At 51.1% G+C, this 18,910-nt stretch overlaps 10 protein-coding genes across 10 annotated transcripts; 3 read left to right on the top strand and 7 right to left on the bottom strand.

The window, feature by feature from the left end:
- Positions 1-657: 657 nt before the first annotated feature.
- Positions 658-875, top strand: Asppvi_005504 (uncharacterized protein; the record flags this gene model as incomplete). The annotated part of the gene is made up of 2 exons (XM_043301425.1): positions 658-688; positions 736-875. The coding sequence occupies 2 exons, from the start codon at positions 658-660 to the stop codon at positions 873-875; spliced, it is 171 nt and encodes a 56-aa protein (XP_043157360.1).
- A 140-nt stretch (positions 876-1,015) lies between these two features.
- On the bottom strand, positions 1,016-2,563 carry Asppvi_005503 (M28 family metallopeptidase; the record flags this gene model as incomplete). The annotated part of the gene is made up of 2 exons (XM_043301424.1): positions 1,016-2,428; positions 2,486-2,563. 2 exons carry the CDS (start codon positions 2,561-2,563, stop codon positions 1,016-1,018), a joined length of 1,491 nt encoding a protein of 496 aa, XP_043157359.1.
- A 1,909-nt stretch (positions 2,564-4,472) lies between these two features.
- Positions 4,473-5,054, bottom strand: Asppvi_005502 (uncharacterized protein; the record flags this gene model as incomplete). Its single annotated transcript, XM_043301423.1, has 3 exons — positions 4,473-4,752; positions 4,808-4,875; positions 4,926-5,054. 3 exons carry the CDS (start codon positions 5,052-5,054, stop codon positions 4,473-4,475), a joined length of 477 nt encoding a protein of 158 aa, XP_043157358.1.
- Positions 5,055-6,387: 1,333 nt separating this feature from the next.
- Positions 6,388-7,702, top strand: Asppvi_005501 (T6SS phospholipase effector Tle1-like catalytic domain-containing protein; the record flags this gene model as incomplete). The annotated part of the gene is made up of 3 exons (XM_043301422.1): positions 6,388-6,439; positions 6,487-6,666; positions 6,717-7,702. The coding sequence occupies 3 exons, from the start codon at positions 6,388-6,390 to the stop codon at positions 7,700-7,702; spliced, it is 1,218 nt and encodes a 405-aa protein (XP_043157357.1).
- Positions 7,703-8,052: 350 nt separating this feature from the next.
- Asppvi_005500 (uncharacterized protein) lies at positions 8,053-8,784 on the top strand (the record flags this gene model as incomplete). The annotated part of the gene is made up of 1 exon (XM_043301421.1): positions 8,053-8,784. One exon carries the CDS (start codon positions 8,053-8,055, stop codon positions 8,782-8,784), a length of 732 nt encoding a protein of 243 aa, XP_043157356.1.
- A 101-nt stretch (positions 8,785-8,885) lies between these two features.
- Positions 8,886-10,054, bottom strand: Asppvi_005499 (putative zinc-containing alcohol dehydrogenase; the record flags this gene model as incomplete). The annotated part of the gene is made up of 3 exons (XM_043301420.1): positions 8,886-9,001; positions 9,049-9,144; positions 9,193-10,054. 3 exons carry the CDS (start codon positions 10,052-10,054, stop codon positions 8,886-8,888), a joined length of 1,074 nt encoding a protein of 357 aa, XP_043157355.1.
- Positions 10,055-10,568: 514 nt separating this feature from the next.
- On the bottom strand, positions 10,569-12,549 carry Asppvi_005498 (putative glucan 1,4-alpha-glucosidase; the record flags this gene model as incomplete). Its single annotated transcript, XM_043301419.1, has 3 exons — positions 10,569-11,361; positions 11,417-12,251; positions 12,315-12,549. The coding sequence occupies 3 exons, from the start codon at positions 12,547-12,549 to the stop codon at positions 10,569-10,571; spliced, it is 1,863 nt and encodes a 620-aa protein (XP_043157354.1).
- A 920-nt stretch (positions 12,550-13,469) lies between these two features.
- On the bottom strand, positions 13,470-14,720 carry Asppvi_005497 (uncharacterized protein; the record flags this gene model as incomplete). Its single annotated transcript, XM_043301418.1, has 2 exons — positions 13,470-14,330; positions 14,475-14,720. The coding sequence occupies 2 exons, from the start codon at positions 14,718-14,720 to the stop codon at positions 13,470-13,472; spliced, it is 1,107 nt and encodes a 368-aa protein (XP_043157353.1).
- Positions 14,721-16,033: 1,313 nt separating this feature from the next.
- Asppvi_005496 (class I SAM-dependent methyltransferase) lies at positions 16,034-16,831 on the bottom strand (the record flags this gene model as incomplete). The annotated part of the gene is made up of 1 exon (XM_043301417.1): positions 16,034-16,831. The coding sequence occupies one exon, from the start codon at positions 16,829-16,831 to the stop codon at positions 16,034-16,036; it is 798 nt and encodes a 265-aa protein (XP_043157352.1).
- An 803-nt stretch (positions 16,832-17,634) lies between these two features.
- Asppvi_005495 (dihydroneopterin aldolase family protein) lies at positions 17,635-18,704 on the bottom strand (the record flags this gene model as incomplete). The annotated part of the gene is made up of 3 exons (XM_043301416.1): positions 17,635-17,826; positions 17,886-18,227; positions 18,294-18,704. 3 exons carry the CDS (start codon positions 18,702-18,704, stop codon positions 17,635-17,637), a joined length of 945 nt encoding a protein of 314 aa, XP_043157351.1.
- Positions 18,705-18,910: the final 206 nt, after the last annotated feature.

The following is an 18,910-nucleotide window of genomic DNA, read 5'->3' as shown; positions in this document are numbered from 1 at the left end:
CCTGAAATCTATTGACGTCTGGTCACTAGTTATACAGTCATTCCCGTTCAGAAATTTCTACTCTGGCCAAGAGTATATAAACTGTATCCCCGAGTCCCCGACCGCCGGCCGACAAAACGATACAGTCAGCATAACACAGAACATATCACCAAAATACGGTGATGGTGCCATGTCTGTGATACATGTTTGAAAAACAACTGGAGAAACTGGAACACTTATGTATAGAGTCTACACTATTGGCTGCATATTATTCGCTGGCTCGTCACTGCTTAGAGTGATCTGTATTACCCCAGATCTAATCCTCAAGGTCCTCAGATCAGCATGGCAAGGTTTACTTTATTTTAACCTCTTCTCCATCATATCGCTGTCTTCTAGATCTCATCCAGGTCGATCAATCTTTAGAAATGATTTTACCGTTACGGAAATGCACAGAATGGCGGTCTCGGGGTCTCGGGAACCATCAATCGGCGAACTCGCTCTCTTCTCTTCTGGCTCTTTCTGCCTCTCTAGACATGATTTACTTATGACTAATGCCCACCCACCTTTATGCCGACTGGAAAGCATTATTTATTGTGAAATTGGACTACCCCTCCACACATCGACGTCAACCAGACATCAATCTAACAACGCTAGCCACTCCATAACCTCCTCTACAAAATGTGCATGCCATCCAAGTGCAGCAACTGCCGTATGTCTCCAACCCAACCGTCGTAGAGTCTTCCTAACAACAAACAGAGAAGAAAACCTGGTGGGGTTGCGGAAGCCATATCCCCTCCGTCATGGACCAGGTGCCCGAGTCTGAACGCTGCACCTGCACTCCCAAGGTCAACGCCGACGGCAAGGAGTATCCTCCCAAGGGTGCCGGTCCTGCCTGACTAGCCGGTTCAAAGTGCGTGGTACAGTAGGAGGGAAGTTAAGGGGTTATGAATGATGAATGATATTGTTATAGGATGCTTTGTTGTATCTATATCATAGAGCATGTGACGTTTCCTTTTTAGGGTCCGCTTCAAAAGAACTACTGCTCAACCCGGTCCTTGTAGCATCCCGTTTCACCTGCGTGCGAGTGAGGAGCCCTCTTCTTGGCTTCCTGCAATTGCGACCGCTTGACCACAGTGGTCATATTGCGCGCCGGGATAGAGTCGAGGCTGTTGGCGTACGTCGCCACCGCAAAGGCCGTCGCCTTGGAGTTGATCAGGAAGGCCTCGCGGTTGAGGTTGGTGATGTTGTCGCCCTTGGCGTGGTAGTTGGCATCCAGAGCCACGCCCGACTGGCCGCCGAACAGCTTGGCCTGTTCCTGCGTCTTGAGCGCCTCCGCGCCGGTGAAGATGCCCCCTGCGGGGATGCCGTTCAAGATGAAGGCCTCGTAGTCGGAGCGGCCGTTGAACTCGGTAGGCACGAACGGCTTGCGGATCGACTTGTAGTAGTCCTCGAAGAGACGTTCGATCTGCGCCGAGCCCGCGGGCCCGGTCAGGTTGAACGCGGATCCGTCGCCGTCGTAGATCATCAGAGCGTAGTTGGGGGAGGCGATCATGTCGAAGTTGAGGTACAGACGGATCTTGGCCTTCTCGGTGGCATTGAGGCTGTTGACGTAGTAGGTGCTGCCCAGCAGGCCGAACTCCTCCGCGGTCCAGAAGCAGAAGCGTACCGCGTTCTTGACCGAGAAGCGGGTCAGCGCCTTGGCGACGACCAGATTGCTGATGATGCCGGAGCCGTCGTCGTTGATGCCGGGTCCGGCCTCGACCGAGTCAGTGTGGCCACCCAGCGCGACGACGTTGTTGGGATCGCCGCCCTTGGTCTGCGCGATCACGTTGTAGGTGGTCCGGTTCTCCACCTTGCTGTTGATCCACAGGTTGGCCGTGACCGTCCCCGCCTGGGTCATCTTGATCAGCGCCTGTCCGTGCGCGAGGCTGATGCCAGCGATGGGAGCGTAGGGTCCCAACTCGCTGGTCGCACCGCCCAGAGTCCCCGCCATAGAACCCTCGATGTTGTTGTACACGAGCGCAGCCGCCGCACCGGCCTTGGCGCTCAACACGGATTTGGTCGCAAAGGGGCACTCGCCCCGGGAGACGAGAGCAATCTTGCCCTTCAGATCAGCGGGATAGTCAGTCGCGACGCAGCCCAGGTTGTTCACCACCGCGAGCGGAGCAGTGACGTTCACGCTGGGGCTGTAAGTCATGGTGCTGGCCGCATAGGTCTCGCCGTTGACGGTGAGAGCCTGGTCGGCTTTGGTCCAGAGGTGCACCTGAGGCTGCTTATAGACGTCGTAGTAGCCGGTTTTCTTCAACTCGCGGTAGAGGTAGTTGACGGTGTCCTCGTGGGCCCGTCCTCCAAAGACGCGGTTGCGCTCTGGGTAGGCATAGGCGAAGTCTTCCAGCCTTTGAGCGCCATCCATAAGGTCCCACAAGTGGATCATATGAGGCAAGACTTTCTATAGTAGACAGGATGATTTAGCATAGCAACAAGACAACATGAGAGGAACACTAACCGGATGGACTGGGGGCTTCCATCCAGGGCCATTAGCCAGGGCCAGAGAGGCAAACGACGTGAGGTAGAGGAGCTTCATGCTGACGCTGTAAGAATAAGTCGTCGACTATCTCACAGCTCTGGCTGTAAAGAGATTAACACGCTACAGCTGGAGAAGAAGAGTGAATAGTGATCAACATTCCGATCATCGCCTGCCTTTTATACATCTCCAGCACGCCATCGCTACTGCCATCGCTGCTGCCAATTGCGGCTGTAAGCCCGCCACTCTGAATGATTCCCCGCGTCGCCATCGTAGCGATTATTCACGGAATGACCCCTCATCCCGCCTGAAGTTGCATCCAAGCAGGAAATGACGCCTTGGCAGAAGGAGTGAGTCGACGGCCAAGAGAATAGCATGACTTGGCAGAGATAAGAGTCGGGGTAACAGCACGGAGAAATAGCATTGGCAACTGCGACTTCAATCCGAGGATAAACGGCATTATCCAGGCTTGTATCTGTTTGTKGCTGCAATTGCCAAGGTAAAAGATGAGGCCATTAATGCATTCCTCGTGTTAATCAATCAAGGCCACGTGCTGTACTACTACTACTGGGCAGCATAGACTACATTCTAGATTCCAACTGTACCTTAGGTCTAGGGACCGAACCAGCACTATTCCAGAATCTGCCTAGATTCTTATATTATTACTATTCTGCTTATCCACCACATCCCTCGGCGTAGAGTCCGCCAGCCCCGTCAGCCGGCTCTCCGTTGGAATTCCGGTTCCCAAGACGCAGAAGCTTGGCATATTCTACGTTTCTACTGAAGAGTCAGAAGGAGCCTGGGGAATGTGGGATTCATCCTGCTTGCTTCTTCCTCGCGTTGACAGGCTGTCCGATATTGAGGGCAGTCTCAGTATCCATAGATGATGTTGATTGAACCATGATAACTCAACTTGATTTAATCCATATATTCTGCTACATTATTATATTACTGAGAGAATCCTCTATTCATTGCCAACTGGGCTATCTACAACAGATTCATCATAATTACTATAATCTATATCTAAATATATATCTATATTTCTGACGATACTCCACTCTAAACCGCAATATTACATTTCAAATGTACCATGGGGCTTAGTCTCATTAATACTAAGAATTAACTAGATCCAAAAAAAGTTCCATGAGGTCGGAGGCTAGGTTTATATACAAAACAACAACAATATTAAGTGCGTGGGTGACTAGGTGCCTGTCTACTTCGTTGACCTATGTCATAATTGTTTAGAAAAGTCAGGCCACTCATTGAGTTTAGGTTCCATCCCCATGTATTAATACTGGAAAAGCCCAGACTGATTCTGTGGAACCTGGAAATATCATACATACCTTAATGTAAGTCTAGAAGATCCACCGAACTTATCTACAAGCCTTTGTTCAAAACCTTGAAATTTACCCAATAAAGCCCCTATAGGCTGGTAATTCGATTATTCACAGCCACTCTTTGAGACACGATATTTAACGGCTGATTTGACAGGAATTGAGTCCTTCAACTCCTGTCGCCTACCTGGCCCAGAAATACCTTAGCAATGAGGCAACGCAGCTCATAGCTGATCTCTTGCCCAGCGATTCAGAACATGGTGAATATCGAACTAGCCGCTCCTCGAATCCAGGCCTGTAGTATCCACTCAAATGTCCGATATCCCTTTCTTCAGACAACAGTGTATATGTGTGAATTGTGCATAGATTTGAGCTGCAAGAACCTCAACATTCGCCAAAGCTTTTAGAATTCAGTGATTTAGCTGACAATGTGGCTATATCTTCAAACCTTAACACTATCATGTAGCATAATTCCTATGCTCTCCTTTAGGTAGAAATCCTAAAACGGAATTCAACACCAGTATATAAGTATAATGGTTAAAAACGGTTCTATTAACCAAACCAGGATTCACCTTTGAAACCATCCCAGCGGCCTAGATACCATGGGGTTTCTTTTATTGCCCGAATCAGTGACTTCACGACTTCACGGGAGGTTGAAAATTTGTCCAAAGCAGGTCCAAACACAAGTTGACACTGAGTGAGATAAGTGCAGAGCCGCGCATCAAACTCTGCCATTGTCCTACCTGATTGGCGATGTTGTGAGCGCACTTGGAAGGCTTGAGATCGGGGGCCAAGTCCAACTCACCAAAGACACTACTCTTCAAGTCATGGAGATCTTTTCTGATCCACACTAGATTCTCCGGCAAATTCGCAATATGCAGGAGATCGTTAATGGTCGACATGGGCGGATCTTGGCTGTGTGGACCTTAGAGCGCGATACCCCGACGCGGTCACGAAAAGATGGACTTACGCGCCCATCACATGTACAATAAGTCCAGAGAGGAATTGCCTCTCGAAGACGTGATCGAGTTCAAACCCCTGTCGAGTGTCAAAGAACGGACGGCTTATCACCAAGGGCAGCTGCCTACCTCCGCCGCCAGAGCCGCAGCAGATTTGCTGGTTTTTTCGATCACGGTTGATTCTTTATCATCGTATATGAACCACCCCCCACTAGTAGCACCAAGGGTTGGGTCGGCAAGGGCTCTGGTAAGCGCCATTTCAAGAAGAGATTTCTATGGCGGTGTCAGAAATGGATCAGATGGTACGATTTGACATACTTGAGATTTATCATCGGCTTTGGTGAAATGGTCGGAACCTATGATAAAGTGAGACAGGAGACTCTTCTCCTGCTGGAGGGCACTGACGCAGAAAACTAACTGTCTCGTTATCAGACGACGTTACTGCAGAGGACATTGCTGCGGCTTTTAGGTACTTGCAGACAGCAGTGTAAGAGCTAAGTGAATACTAGATGGGGGATGCAAACAGTAATTTATGAGTTCACCTTCATCAGCCCGGTATATAATGTATTTACTAGGATATTGCTAGTAAAAGGACACCGTCATGGTCACTCCAGTGTTAAGAGGCTGGAGTTGATATCCGTAGCTGTCAGTCAACCCGAAGAGGATCATTATGAGCTCATAGTCTTAGCCATGAGTTCAACTAGTGTGCTCTTAAAGACAAACATCATTGTAACCAGGGAAATGAGATCGCAGACATGTGCATACTATAAGACAATTATATATTAAGGTTAGATGCTCAAGGGCTACATATCAAGAAGATGACCTACTTGAAATGATGCAGCATGAGGAAATTAATAATATATTTAATTTCAGCTCTGTGGACTCGCATTACATAAAAAAGATTCCGACAAGGGATGGTCTACAATAATGATTCATGTGCAATATTGGATCCTGCCTCACTAGATACTATGAAATTGCAAAAATCGGACGAGATCCCAGTGAGGCTGTGGACGAAGGAAGAATAGCCGATGCCTGCGGTGAGTGGCGGGGGCTGAAGATATTAGTATCCGCTAAATGCTGACTGCATCCTCAGAAAAACTGCTTACAGCTGAGACGAACATGTCGAGGCTGATTGAACTGGCGAGACGAACTGCTCTGGGCCCATCGCCAATGCTGCAATGATCCAAACTATTTCAGCGTGTCTGCTGCTTCCTCCAATTATGTTACCAGCCCAGGCTCAATAGCGCATCCCCCAGAAAAAGCAAAACGGCGCCCAATGACTGTGTCAATTTCTCCTCGTCAGCCCCAGCACTGGCCTCCTGTCAGCCAGTCTGAGGTGATGATCTGGAGTTAAATTGGAGGAATCATAAAGTCTATGCCGCAAACGGACCACCTTTCGTCATTGCCATTGGGTGACGCCTTCAGCTGAGGGCTCCCCAGACTCCAACAAAGAAAATGGCAATGCGCTCATCGACAGGCTGGATTATGATATAAGGGCCCTGCTGCAGTCTGCCGATGAAGAATTTATCACTGTTTTGTTATAGGTCTGTCGCTGATCTCCTCTATGAATTATCTGTAATACACCCTGACCATGTCTGGTGTCAAGCGCTACCCACCAAAACGACTCATCGTGTGCTGCGATGGTATATATTTCTACATTGTTTGTGGAAAACGATTGCTAACTGACCAGGCACATGGCAGGATTCGCTGGCCGACAAGGCACAACCGCCGTCAAACGTCACTCGCTTTAGCAGAGCGCTGAGCCGCGCCGCTGTCGTCGAAGGCGAGGACGGACAAAAACGCGAGATCCCCCAGATCGTCTACTACCAGAAAGGCGTGGGAACCAGTCTCGGAGACAAATTCTGGGGCGGTACGTACGCGACTTCCTGACTAAAACTGAATTGCTACTGACCTGACCAGGTGTGGCCGGGCTGGGCGTCAGCGCCAACGTCCGAGCCGCCTACGGCTTCCTGGTCGACAACTACAGCGAAGGCGACAAGATCTATTTCTTTGGCTTCTCACGCGGCGCGTACACGGCGCGCGCGGTGGCCGGGCTCGTCTGCCAATGGGGTCTGCTGACCTCGCGCGGCATGGACAACTTTGCGCTTGTGTATGATGATTTCTACAACCACAAAATCAAGGGGTACAACGAGGAACAGCGCAAGCAGATGGGGTTCCGCGATCCCTTGCCGCCATTCACGGTCGAGATCATCGGAGTGTGGGACACGGTTGGGTTCCAGAAGGCGTGGCTGGGCCGGGACTCGGGCGAGAAGCTGGAGCTGCGGAATACGGTGCTGCATCCGAATGTGCGGTGTGCGTTCCATGCGCTGTCCCTGGACGAGGAGCGAACGGCGTTCCAGCCGATTGTGTGGCATATCCCGCACAGGAACGAGGGACAGGAGTTGCTGCAGGTGTGGTTTTCTGGAGTTCACACGGATGTCGGGGGTGGAGGCGAGAATCCCCGCCTGTCGAACATCACCCTGGCGTGGATGATCGCGCAGTGCATGAAGCATGGGCAGCTGAGCTTTGACATTGACTATTATCTATTCGATCATCCGCCGCGTGCGGAGGAGAGCGAGATGACTCCTTGGGCGACGAGTCTGGGGAAAGTCGATAGCAGCAGTATTCTGCGAACCTTGCAGGGTATACTGGGAGGGACATCCACTCGTAGACCGCTGGGGTATAACCCGGCAGGCCACGAGTCCGATATCACGAACGAATTCATTCATGAATCTGTCCGGGATCGCAATCTCGCCAAGTGGCCTTGCGCCGCGCTCAAGGGACGCCGCGACGAGCAGAGTTGGAATCTAGCGAGTGGCAAGCAGATCTCTGAGGTCCCTGTGCTGCAGATGGAAAATTATATGAAGGGTCGCATTCGGAAGGTGCATGTCGACAAAGAGGATTAATCATGTCGCTTGGTTTCTGGCGTTGGATTCGTATTAATCTTAGGTCTGATTCGGTGCTGGCTGACTTCTACTGTCTGATGAACAATTTAATACAGCTTCTAGGCTCTTGAATGTCATAATGGACGGTAATGACATGTTCCAATAGACGCCCCTTGCAGGAAACACCACAGAAGTAGCCATTCACATTCCCTTGATGTCGCAAATCTGAACTCTTCATCCCTTGCATACTAACTCTGCCGACGCGGAACAGAACTAACAAGACGCGACACCCTCGCTCTGGAACCTGCATCTTCGAACGTTCGACAGATTCAAGCACAATTAGCGAGAAGAACTTATCTCTATCTTACAAGATGGACTACACGCGCCTCAAGAGGGATGAAGACGAGGAGTTCGTCTACGATAAATCTACACCACCAACCCAACCACCACAAGCCAGTCCTGGTCACGGCTCTAACGCGACTCTCCTCTCCAGCCTGGCCCTCACCATCTCCATAATAACAGGCATCTTCACCTTGATAGCGTATACAAATGGCCAACGCGATCACCGCACTCCCCAATCACCAGAATCCCTCTTCCGATGCGGCACCTCCGCCGCCGAAGCCAAAGCAGCAGGATGCCATTTCGACCTAATGTCCTTCTCCTGGCTGCCACCCGCCTGCTACAACGAGGACCTGACGAACGACTTCCTCAACTACACAGACTGGAAATGGTCGCTCGACATCGAGGGGCACCACCTCGTCCCGAAGGAGTATGTCCGGCAGGGGGACTTTGAGTACCTCTTCACGAGCTACGAGTACCATGTCGTGCACTGCGTATTTATGTGGAAGAAGACGCACCAGGCGATCCTGGACGGCACCTTTGATCACCTTGATGGATATATCGCGGGGCTGGGGCATACAGGGCACTGCGGAGAGATGTTGCTTGATCGGGAGACAGACTTGCAGGCCTGGGGGACGCCGGGGTGGACAAAGTTCCCGGCGTGTGGGAGGGGAGTGCTCAACCTGGAGCATGGGTGGTATCGCATGCATAATGGGGAGAAGGCGTGGGGCATGCCGGGCGCTGGGGGGCATCATCATGGTTGATCTGCTTAGACAATAATTGGGAACAATACGATTGCTTGGGATAGCCAGGATATATAAGTAATGCGGTTATTGTCTGCAATGAAACGAGGACAGAGATAAGACTATGCAGAACCATTCGTAATAGGCTCGGGCATGCTGACTACCACCTTCAGAGCGCCATGTTTGGAGGATACCTCGAACGCTTCGTAAGCGTCATGAATATCATCAAATGTGAAACCTGACAGCCATTAGCTTGACCAGGATAACAGAATGGACGAGACGCACTGTGCGAGACCAGAAAATGAGGATCGATGCCACCTGTCTCTACCATCTTCAGAACATCAGGGGTACTGACAGCGTCAACCAGCCGAGTCCGCAAGCCTAGCGAGAAAGTCAGCCCTGATCATCGTAGACTAGATACAAGCATACAGATATTGCGATGCCACAACTTCTCCAAGTGAAGCTCGCACGACTCCCCGAAAACACCCAGACTAGCGATGGTCCCTCCAGCGCCGACCAGAGCCTGCGCAATCGCGAACGATTCAACCGTCCCCACTGCTTCAATCACCACATCGAACCCTCGCTCCTTGGTCACCGCTAGAGCCGCAGAAATTACCTCTTCCTGCCCGCCGAGGACACTCAGCGTATGATCCGCACCCATGGCCTTGGCCGTCTCAAGCCGGGGCTGGCCCCGTCCCACGACGACCGTCATCGCCGGACCGAACAGATTCTTCGCCATCTGCAGGATCATCAATCCGATCGGGCCAGTTCCGATGATCGCGACGGTAGCCCCGGGCTGAATATCACCGTTCAGAATCCCGCATTCATACGAAGTCGGGACCGTGTCTGACAGCGTAACCGCGACTTTGGGGTCGATGCTCTCGGGCAGCGCATGCAGCGAGAACGACGCATGAGGGATGCGCACGTACTCGGCCTGCGTGCCGTCAATCTTATTCCCGAGAATCCACCCGCCGGATTCGCACTGAGATGGCATCTTCCGGCGGCAGTAATGGCAGGTCCCGCAGGAGGTGATGCAGGAGATGAGCACGGTCTGGCCGGCTGTGAAGTTCGTGACCGCGACGCCGAGAGAGTCAATTACACCAACTCCTTCGTGGCCGAGAATGCGGCCTGGAGTGCATGTCGGAACATGCCCTTGGAGAATGTGCAGATCGGTCCCGCATATAGTGGTGTGGAGGACCTTGACGATGGCGTCGGTGGGTTCCAGAACGATTGGTCTTGGGCGGTCTTGGACCGTGATCTTGTTGTCGCCAGTGTAGATAACTGCCTTCATCTTGCGGGCTGAGTAGCTGGACCAGAACGCCTAGGAAATGTTTGAGAAATTAGATGGCAGATAGAAGGTCAGTGCCTCACTTGGGCTCTTTTATACACGCTTCGCCAGCCAGAAAAAAAAAAGCACGGTGAACTCACCAAATAAAGTCCCGCGGGGTAGAGGCAGCTGAGCAGAGTGGCATTCTAGTGCTTTTCTTCTGCCGGTGTTGCAACCATGAGCAAACAAACATGGGTTGGATGTACTGTTGCAGGGATATTGATTGGGGGAGTATAGTACCATGCATTAAAACCGAGACTTACAGATGTAGTGCTTATCGAGCGGAATGGGCAGCGATAGCCGACGAAATCCTATGGATAACATTACGAGATTCGTCGCCTCAGTTGATTGTATGCTGGATTCAGTTGACCTTCAATGATAGGATCCGCGGGAGGAAGTCTCATTCGACAAACATAATATTCATAAGATATCCCAGTGTATTAAAATTGATACCGATTCCGAAGCTAATGCTAGTACGTTAAGACTGCCAAACAGCATTGACCTGAGGCGCTACAGGACATCCCGTAGGGACCGTGTACACCCGATTGCTTCCACCCTCCCAAGTCACAGAGTTATCAGGCTCAGTCTTGTAGAACTTGTACTCGATGGTAATACCCGGCGCAAGTCCCTTGACTGTGGCAAACCAAATATTCTCACTGGAGGTGTAGAGACCGGCATTCAGACTATAGCCCGCGCTCGTGTTCCAGTTGCCGAGAGCGCTGACGTTACCGGTCATGTACACATTCTCGCCCCAATAGGTGTTCTCGATCAACCAGAAGGTAACAGGAACGGTCACAGCGGTGACGCAATGAGCGGTAGAGGTAGGGAATGGAGGCGCCACAGCACTGTAGGTGCCTGTAATGGTAGTTGTGCTGCAGGTAGTAGGAACAGTATTGGCAGATGACGAGCCCCACGAGCCCGGCATAATGGAGAGGCGGCGCTGAAGCGCAGAGAGAAAGGCTGCAAAGGACCAGGTGAGATCATTGGCCGAGAGAGGAACGCCGCTGTTGCGGTCATACTGCTCAGCCAACGAGCCGTTGCTTGGGGTGTATTGCTCGACAAGGAAGACAAAGTTATCAGCGTAGGTGCGAATGTCCTCGGTCAGAGATTTGTAAGTGGGGTCGTTGGACTTGTAAGTGCCTGGCTTGACAGTCGACGAGAAGTCCCGGAAGAACGCGAGGGAGGTTTGTGTGACGGTCAGATAACCTTGTTTCTGCCACTGGTAGAGGGCATCGTACAACTGCTCCGCTGCTGCAAGGGTTGCAAGGTACCTTAGGTTCAATCAGAAACATGCGCGTAATAATTGACAAGATTGGTTTGACCTACCATGGGTTCCCTCCCTGGTAAACATCCTCGGGGTAACGGCCTACATTTGCAGCCTTTCCAGGGCCAAGACCAGCGTTGATACCGTAGATAGAGCGGAAAGCGTCCACATAGACCTTATGGTTTGCCAAAGCTCTAGACGAGCAGGGTTGGAAGGTCGAATCATCGCAACCAGCCGCAGGATCAAAGGTATGAATGCTGGTGAGGACCGAGTTGAGATCGATGCCCGAGCGGCCATTATCGACGTTAATGTTCGAGACAATAACGCTCCCGTTCCAGTAACTCTGCAGGAAGCAGAGAATCTGTGGAGCGACCGAGTCGTACGCCCCGTGCGCCTTCCCAAGAGCCTGAGCTACCGCACTGCCTTCAACCATAGCTCGGTGCTGAACGGCAGTCGTAAAGAAGGAAGAGCCGTCAATTTCTTCCCAAAGGTCGAACCCGGTGTGATTCCAGTATTGAGCGACATAGGCGAGGTCGTTGGCAACAACGGGCCAGATGAGGTTGGAAGCAACAGATTGCTTTCCTTGCTGGATCAGATGGCGCATGTAGGTCAACATGGCAATGGCACGAAGAGCAGGACCATCGCGCTGGGGTCTGCCCCATCCGCCGGAGTATGGGTTGAAATTAACCTCAAACTTGGGCTCGCCGAGGCCAGACCCATCAGAAAGCCTGCCAGACGGGTTGGATACGTTCTGCAAGACGGCCTGGGAAGAGATATAGTCCTGAATGTGGTTTTCAAGGGTGTCGAAATTGACACCGAGGAACTTGTTGCCCTCAACAAAGATATCAACAAGTCCTTTGAAAGTTAATGCCGTGTCACGCGTCCATGAGAAGAAATCTAGAGAACGGAGTCGATCGAGTCAGCTTCTTTCTATCAGAGGGTTTCTCTGGCGGCACATACAGTCTGGATTCTCTGTATTAGGGCTCGCAATGAGTAATCCAGCCGCTGTGCCTGGAGCATTGCTGCCAGTGTTCCCAAGGGCTTTGAGGATGCTCTCATAGGAGAACAGTCCCTCCTTGACCAGGTAGGAATTCGCAGCTTCAGAGGAACGTTCTGCAAGTTCTTTGGCAGGCGAAGCAGTAGCCAGGTGTCCAAGGACACTGGCTATGCCTACAGCAATGCTGGAAAAACGCATGGTGTTTGAACTACGAGACGGGTAGCACAGTAAATTTCTCGCGAGTTAAAAGAACTGCGCGGGGAGGTTCCATTATTTTATTTTCATGAGGTGGCCCAAGATTCTAGCGCCATCACTAGATCCAAATGTTGATCTCAGTGAATTATTCAATAAAAGTGGATTATCGTGCTTTCTGTATATACGCTAAAAGAAGGCTAAAATGAAGGCTGGCATCCCAACCACACAGAGGGTTCACTTGATACCAAGATATTAATGACTGTCGCTAGAAGAGGTTTTAGTGGTCAGGGGGACAACTGCATGCTAGCCACACACAATGAGATTCAATACTGCACAGCGCCAATGCGCGGAGAGAGCCGAAGTTTAATTTAAATACATTCTCTGGGGAACTGGAGAACCCATTGTCTTGATAGCTGATTTGTCTGTTCGGCCGAGGTTTTGCTACTAGTACCGGGGCCGGTCATTTATCGCTAATTATACAAATGGCTTGGTTAGCAAATCACCTGCCGTGATGCTATTCCCACCTTTTTCCTAAGCGGAGAACAAGTAATAAGAACTTAACCGTCCTTGTCAACATCCAATCAGTATATTATTTGCCCTCCCACTCTTTCCTCGCGATCCCTTCAATCGTCGTCGATTCCTTCATATTGTCATTTGTTGGATCATCCTCTACCCCTTACTCTGAGACTAAAGTCGGTTTTTATCCAGCGACACAACTCATGGCTCTAGGACGATACGCATAAGGACAACAACCCACGGAATTTCCATCAAATTTCTACTCAAAAGTGTGGCCTACTATATTAGATTGATATCTTCCAATTACACTTCCAACGACAGACACTTATTCTCGGCCCGCGCCCGCGCAATTCCAAATGCAACACGAGCCCGCCCTCGAGCTTTTCACAAACCAATCCCACAACTCCCTAATGCACCGCTGTCTCTTCTAACTGCTCACCAGACGGATTGAATTTCGTCTCAGAAACTAGGTAACCAGCGTCATTAAGCCATTTGTACGACGGAGGAAGACTGATCGAGCTCCCATCGCCTCCATCAGGCAGGAGCAGCAGCTTCGCGTCCCAGGCATACGCCAGGATATGACAATACACTGTTAATCTCTGCTCAAGTGCTGGAGTTCCCAACCGAAACTGGTCATTCAACGCAGGCTGAAGGAACAGATGCTCCAGAGTTGGCAGAGCACGTGCATCCCACTCGGAAAATATGAAGTTCAGAATCGATTGGACTAAGGGGTAGTTCATCAGATTCGCAGGTTCCGCCGACCAACGCTCTAATCGCTTCCCCAGCGCCTCAGGATAGTTAATACCCAGATGCCGCGTCACATACAGCAGCCAGGAGAGTGAGCCCATGCGGTATGCGCCCCCGGGCCCCKGGGGATGATAAGGCGCGTATCGCGGTATAAAGGCGCCCAGATCGAAGTAATTGGAGAATCGCCGTTTCTGGACCGCAATACGAGCTTCCACAGAGACTTTGAACTGGCTGAGTAGGACCTCACCTGTGTGCACGAGCCCATTAATACCATCCAGCATGCGGAGCTCGTCCTTGGAGAGGTGGCCGTTAAGTGTCTTGTACGCGAGATCGTGATTAACCTCTGACCAGGCGTGCATGAGCAATGAGGCCACCTGAACTTTGATCATGGTTTGCTGGCGGCGGGTGGTGTTGTCGCCGGGCTCCGTGAAGTCCTCATCGCGGACCTTGACGCGGAAATGCGTGGCCCTGTATCCATGGAACCGCGGCACATACGGACCCTCGGCTGTCACTGTAGATAACTGAAGAGCGTCCGATTAAACTGCGACATTTGGAACAGGGACAAGGGTCTCGTCGTGCCGCTTCACATCCTTAACCTGGAACAATCTGCGCAGGATAACCTCGATCTCGCTCTCCTGATCAGGCTAGTAGAGCGTAATTCGCACCCCGACAAGGTCCCCAAGATCACGGAAAATGTCTTCCGCAGATTGATAGTGCTTCTCCTGGGCCCTCTGGCGAAGCTTCGCCAACAGTCGTTCTGGATTTTTGGCCCGCGCCGCGACGATTGCTGGGATGCTACTCTCCACTAGGGCTTTGCGGCATTGTATCTGGCGTAGGAGGCAAGACCAACCGTAAAAGGAAAGATGGGACTCGTAGTCTTTTAGAAACAGCTCGATAATAGATTCAGACATGGTKTTTTTCTCAGGGTTGGTATTCTGCCGAAAGGGTATATCGTTGAACCAGTTACTACTTCAGAAGATCTTCGGGTCGAATTCAGTCCGCTCTTATATGCCACGGCCTCCCTCAGAGAGCAGGTGAACTCAGTTGCCACTTAGCGGGGACAGATCAAAGCGTCCAATCGCACTACATAGCCGTCGCTTGCCCGCACCTGAAGTAGAGATGGGTCAACTACAGCCGCAGGTCGAGCATTGAGACGACGAACTAGGTAACGCCGGCCGAACAGGATCACCCTCAAGTTTGACCTTCGGAGCAAAAGATAGGTAAAAAGAAGAAGTGATACAGGAATACTTGCTCCTCAGGGCCGATTCTCTAGGTACTCAATCAGTGACTGTTCCATTTACTTAGGGCTATGATAGCTCCGCTTCACGGGTGCAGAATGTGCTGTTAAATTGATATCAGATTAACGGAAAACTGCTAGGTAATCTGCACTGCCCTCTCTTAAAGCCCGAGCAAGACATAGCTGTACTTCATTCACAAACACCGATCTCAACCTGCCCGAATGACAAATTCATAGGCGGAATCCCTTGCGAATGGACCATATCCATCCACACCAAACAATCAGCCCGCACCGCCTTTCAGCTCCTCGAAATCTTTACCACATCATCCGCAGTCAAGGCAACCTCCTTCCAAAGTTCGTGTACCAGCTCATCACAGGAGCTGGGTGTCTCACTCGTTTGATCGGTATATACAAAGGGCGAGATGAACATTATCGGTTGATCAAACTGCATTAAGCATAAGATGTGTTTTCGCCTTTCATAAGAAATGGCAAGACCAACCAATAATATTTCTCTTTGGAATATTACAGTAGCACCTATCATTTTTACATGACTGGTTGGCCAGACGCCCTGTCAGGTTGAAAAAGTTTTGGTGTCAATTTGGGGGTATCTTAAGATAGGCAGGGACATGCCTGTTTAGGTAATCTAAGATATGAAAGATAAATAGATCCTACTAGAGATAGGGGAGAGTGATTAAGACAGTTAATGGCACTGATACAGTGCCAATTAAGGGAGTGGGCGCATCTATTGAGACAAGCCCAGCCGTATTACTGTTAGTAAGATATGGGGTTAAACCAAAACAGAAGTGCTAGATTGTATCTCTCTACCAAATCAATCGATACTCCCGTAACTTTCTGGTCATTCTGGTCGCAGATAGCAGTTGTTAAACGGAATTGACCGACAAAAGCAGCGATGCTGCTCCGTAGAAATTGAACTGCGCTTTCAAAGACCTTTGACCACGTGAAAATCGTAAAAAGGACAAGTTCGGCTTAATCCTCCTGTAGGTCTAGATTCGCCGGGCGAGTCGCAGTGACGGCCTGGAAAACAGGACAGCACGAAGTACTTTTCTCGTCCAGCTTCATGATATCAATGGCAGGCATTTGTATCCATTTCAGGTCGCGCATTTTCGCCTGGTGTGCACACTCTTCATGCAGACCTTGGTGGAGCATGTAGTTGACAACGCTCACGGGAGTCTGGAGGTTGAAGGTGGCTTTCATACGCACTCCATCGGCGAGGTGATCGAGTAATTCCATGCCCACCCCCCCGTAGCGGTATGTACCGGATTCTACAAGCGAACTATTTGGCGTTTTGAGCAGGTCAAAGTTTGGAACCATCCCAACGAAGCGCCCACCTGGCTTCAAGTTATTGAAAATATTGGACCACATCACTGCGAGCTCTCGTCGGTCCCTTGCATAGTTGAGAAGCCAGAGGGCGGTGACCATGTCGTACTCTCCCTTTTGCAATGGCTGCCCACAATCTTGGACGGAAAAATCGAGTCCCGCGCAACCCTCGGCCTTCGACTGCGCGCGTTTTATCATGAGCTGCGAGATGTCGACGCCAGTCACGCTGTTTGCCCCCCAGTTGAGAAACCTCAGTGCAAAAGAACCGTCGCCACAGGCTAAGTCCAAAATTTTGGCACCACGAATGTCACCCAATTGCTCCCGAATGAATTGAATACAAGGGGGAAATAATGGAAGAACTTCATGGTGTTGATGATTCTTGGTTCCTATTTGGTCGTACTGGGTTTGTTCGACGTCGGGCGATGGAAGGCTGTGGGTCATAGTCATCGCTGCTACCACCGATAGGATTCTTGAAGTGTAGTAAGGGCAGGTAAGTAAATTTAGACGACGGGATTGCCTAATATACCTGTGGTATGTTTGTTCGTGTCTCTTGGTGATGCAAAAAGTAGATATCTGCTTGTGCATGCTGGCTGATATTTATAGGACAGATCATAGGGTATTGTGTTCGTTAACAAGAATCAGACGTTTAGGACACGGGTGAGGGGAATAAAACTGTAATACATCACCACCGCATACTGAGTTGCACGCAAATAACTGTGTATTGACAGGTACTACCCCCAATCGTGCGGCGCAGGGGCGAGAGCACAGCAGGATGGGGATTGTTTCACCAAACATACATGCAAGGGAAACATACATACGCGACTGGCTTTGGATGTTCTTCCAGCCCAAATAGTTGAAATACGTGGCAAGACACCTGCTATATTTCCTCCCTTGCCTATGTAGTCTCGCTGATGAGAGACTCCTCACGCGGCTGGGATCAGCGGACCTGGTGGATTCGACCGATAGCAAATTACATGATTTTATGCTCGCTAACACGTCCACAACGAAGATGGTTCCAAGGACAAGGCGTACAATATATAATATTGATAGTGAGAATATAGCGCTGTATGTGAGAAGCCGCCCACAAGCTTCGAAAGACAGGGTGAAAGCAAACAAGAGACTTCATATTTCTTCTCCATTATTGCCTTGAAGGCCAGGAAAGATGATGCCCTCTCCACCACGAGAGGAGCACCGGAGTCTATCGTGTATGCTACACTCCACTAGGTTGCTCGACTTTGGACGTTCTATTCCTAAAACTCGCTGCCTCCTTCGAAGAAGCGCTTGGATCGCGTAATTTCCAGTCCAGACCCCCCAACAAATGCGAGAGCGTGGGATTTCTCCAACCGCACTGTCACCGTCTCATTTCCAAAGTCAACCGTGACAACTTTGGCCACGAGGGTCGCGAGAGCCTCCACGCTGCCAAATGACGAAGCCTCCACCTCCTGGGGATGTGTTATTGGGACCGACCTCAGACAATCGAGGGAAAGAGGAGGGAGCGTACCTCGGTCACCACTCGGGTCATCTCTTGATAGGTATCCAGGACGGTAGATACCCACTGGCCGTTGCTCGGCCCCATAAAGATCAGGTTGATCATCACCGCCTGTTTCTCCCGCCGCTCGTGCGGGTTGATCCCAACGACGCAGTGGCATTGGATTCCATTGATCTGGACCTCCTCCTCCAGGACCACGAACTCGGGTCCGTTCTGGACGAGCGAGACCATGCTACGGTAGCGAAGGCCTTCGTTGGCGCGGAGAACGGCCTTAGGGAGGCACAGGAGGACCTCACACTGGCCAAAGTCCGACCGAATGGGCGGCGCCAATCCCGTCTGCTCACCAGTACCGGTCTAGTGCATTCAGGTCAATCACATCCACGCGTATTGGGCTGGCCGGGATGCAAATGGGGCACGTACCGCACATTCCAGGAGAAGCTCGAGCCCCGAAACCGCCAGAACTCCTGCCGTGAGACGAAGATCTTGCTTGTTGGGCAGCAACCGTTCTTCCAGAGACGTCCCGTCCATGCCTTGGAGGCGCMGGGCCAGGGCGGAAATGGGGGATTGAGCGTCTTGTGCGCGCTCAATGTTAGCCTTGAGCTGGCGATAGAGGCGGCCGTAATCGAGAGTCAGGCCGACATCATCTGAATCTGCTGAGGCTGCGATGGAAGAGAAGAAGAGTCGGAGGTCCAGTCGGCATGGCTGGGGTATGCCCTGACGATGCCATGCTTCGTCAGCGGCCGGTAGAGGAAATTCCACCTGGCGGAGCTGGACGACATCCACGACCGATGGACGGGAGGGCACTAGAATCTGGGGGTGGCTGTCTCCCATAGACGCTGTCGCTGGAGAATGAAAAACTGGTAACGTAGAGTTGGAGGAGATAAGGGCGGATGAGAATGGGTGCAGACTGCGAGAGTAACTTTGGTCTCAGCTCCCTCTCGCTAGTCTTCTGCGATGAGTCAAGGTGCGTTTTCGCTGCCAGAGGGACAGAAGCAGGGTATGCGAAGACGCATACATTCCCCTGCAAGGCTACACAA

Source organism: Aspergillus pseudoviridinutans, assembly GCF_018340605.1.
Source record: "Aspergillus pseudoviridinutans IFM 55266 DNA, scaffold_4, whole genome shotgun sequence".
NCBI classification, from domain to species: domain Eukaryota; kingdom Fungi; phylum Ascomycota; class Eurotiomycetes; order Eurotiales; family Aspergillaceae; genus Aspergillus; species Aspergillus pseudoviridinutans.
The sequence above is the reverse complement of the archived record's forward strand: the minus strand, read 5'-3'. Positions and strand labels throughout refer to the sequence as shown.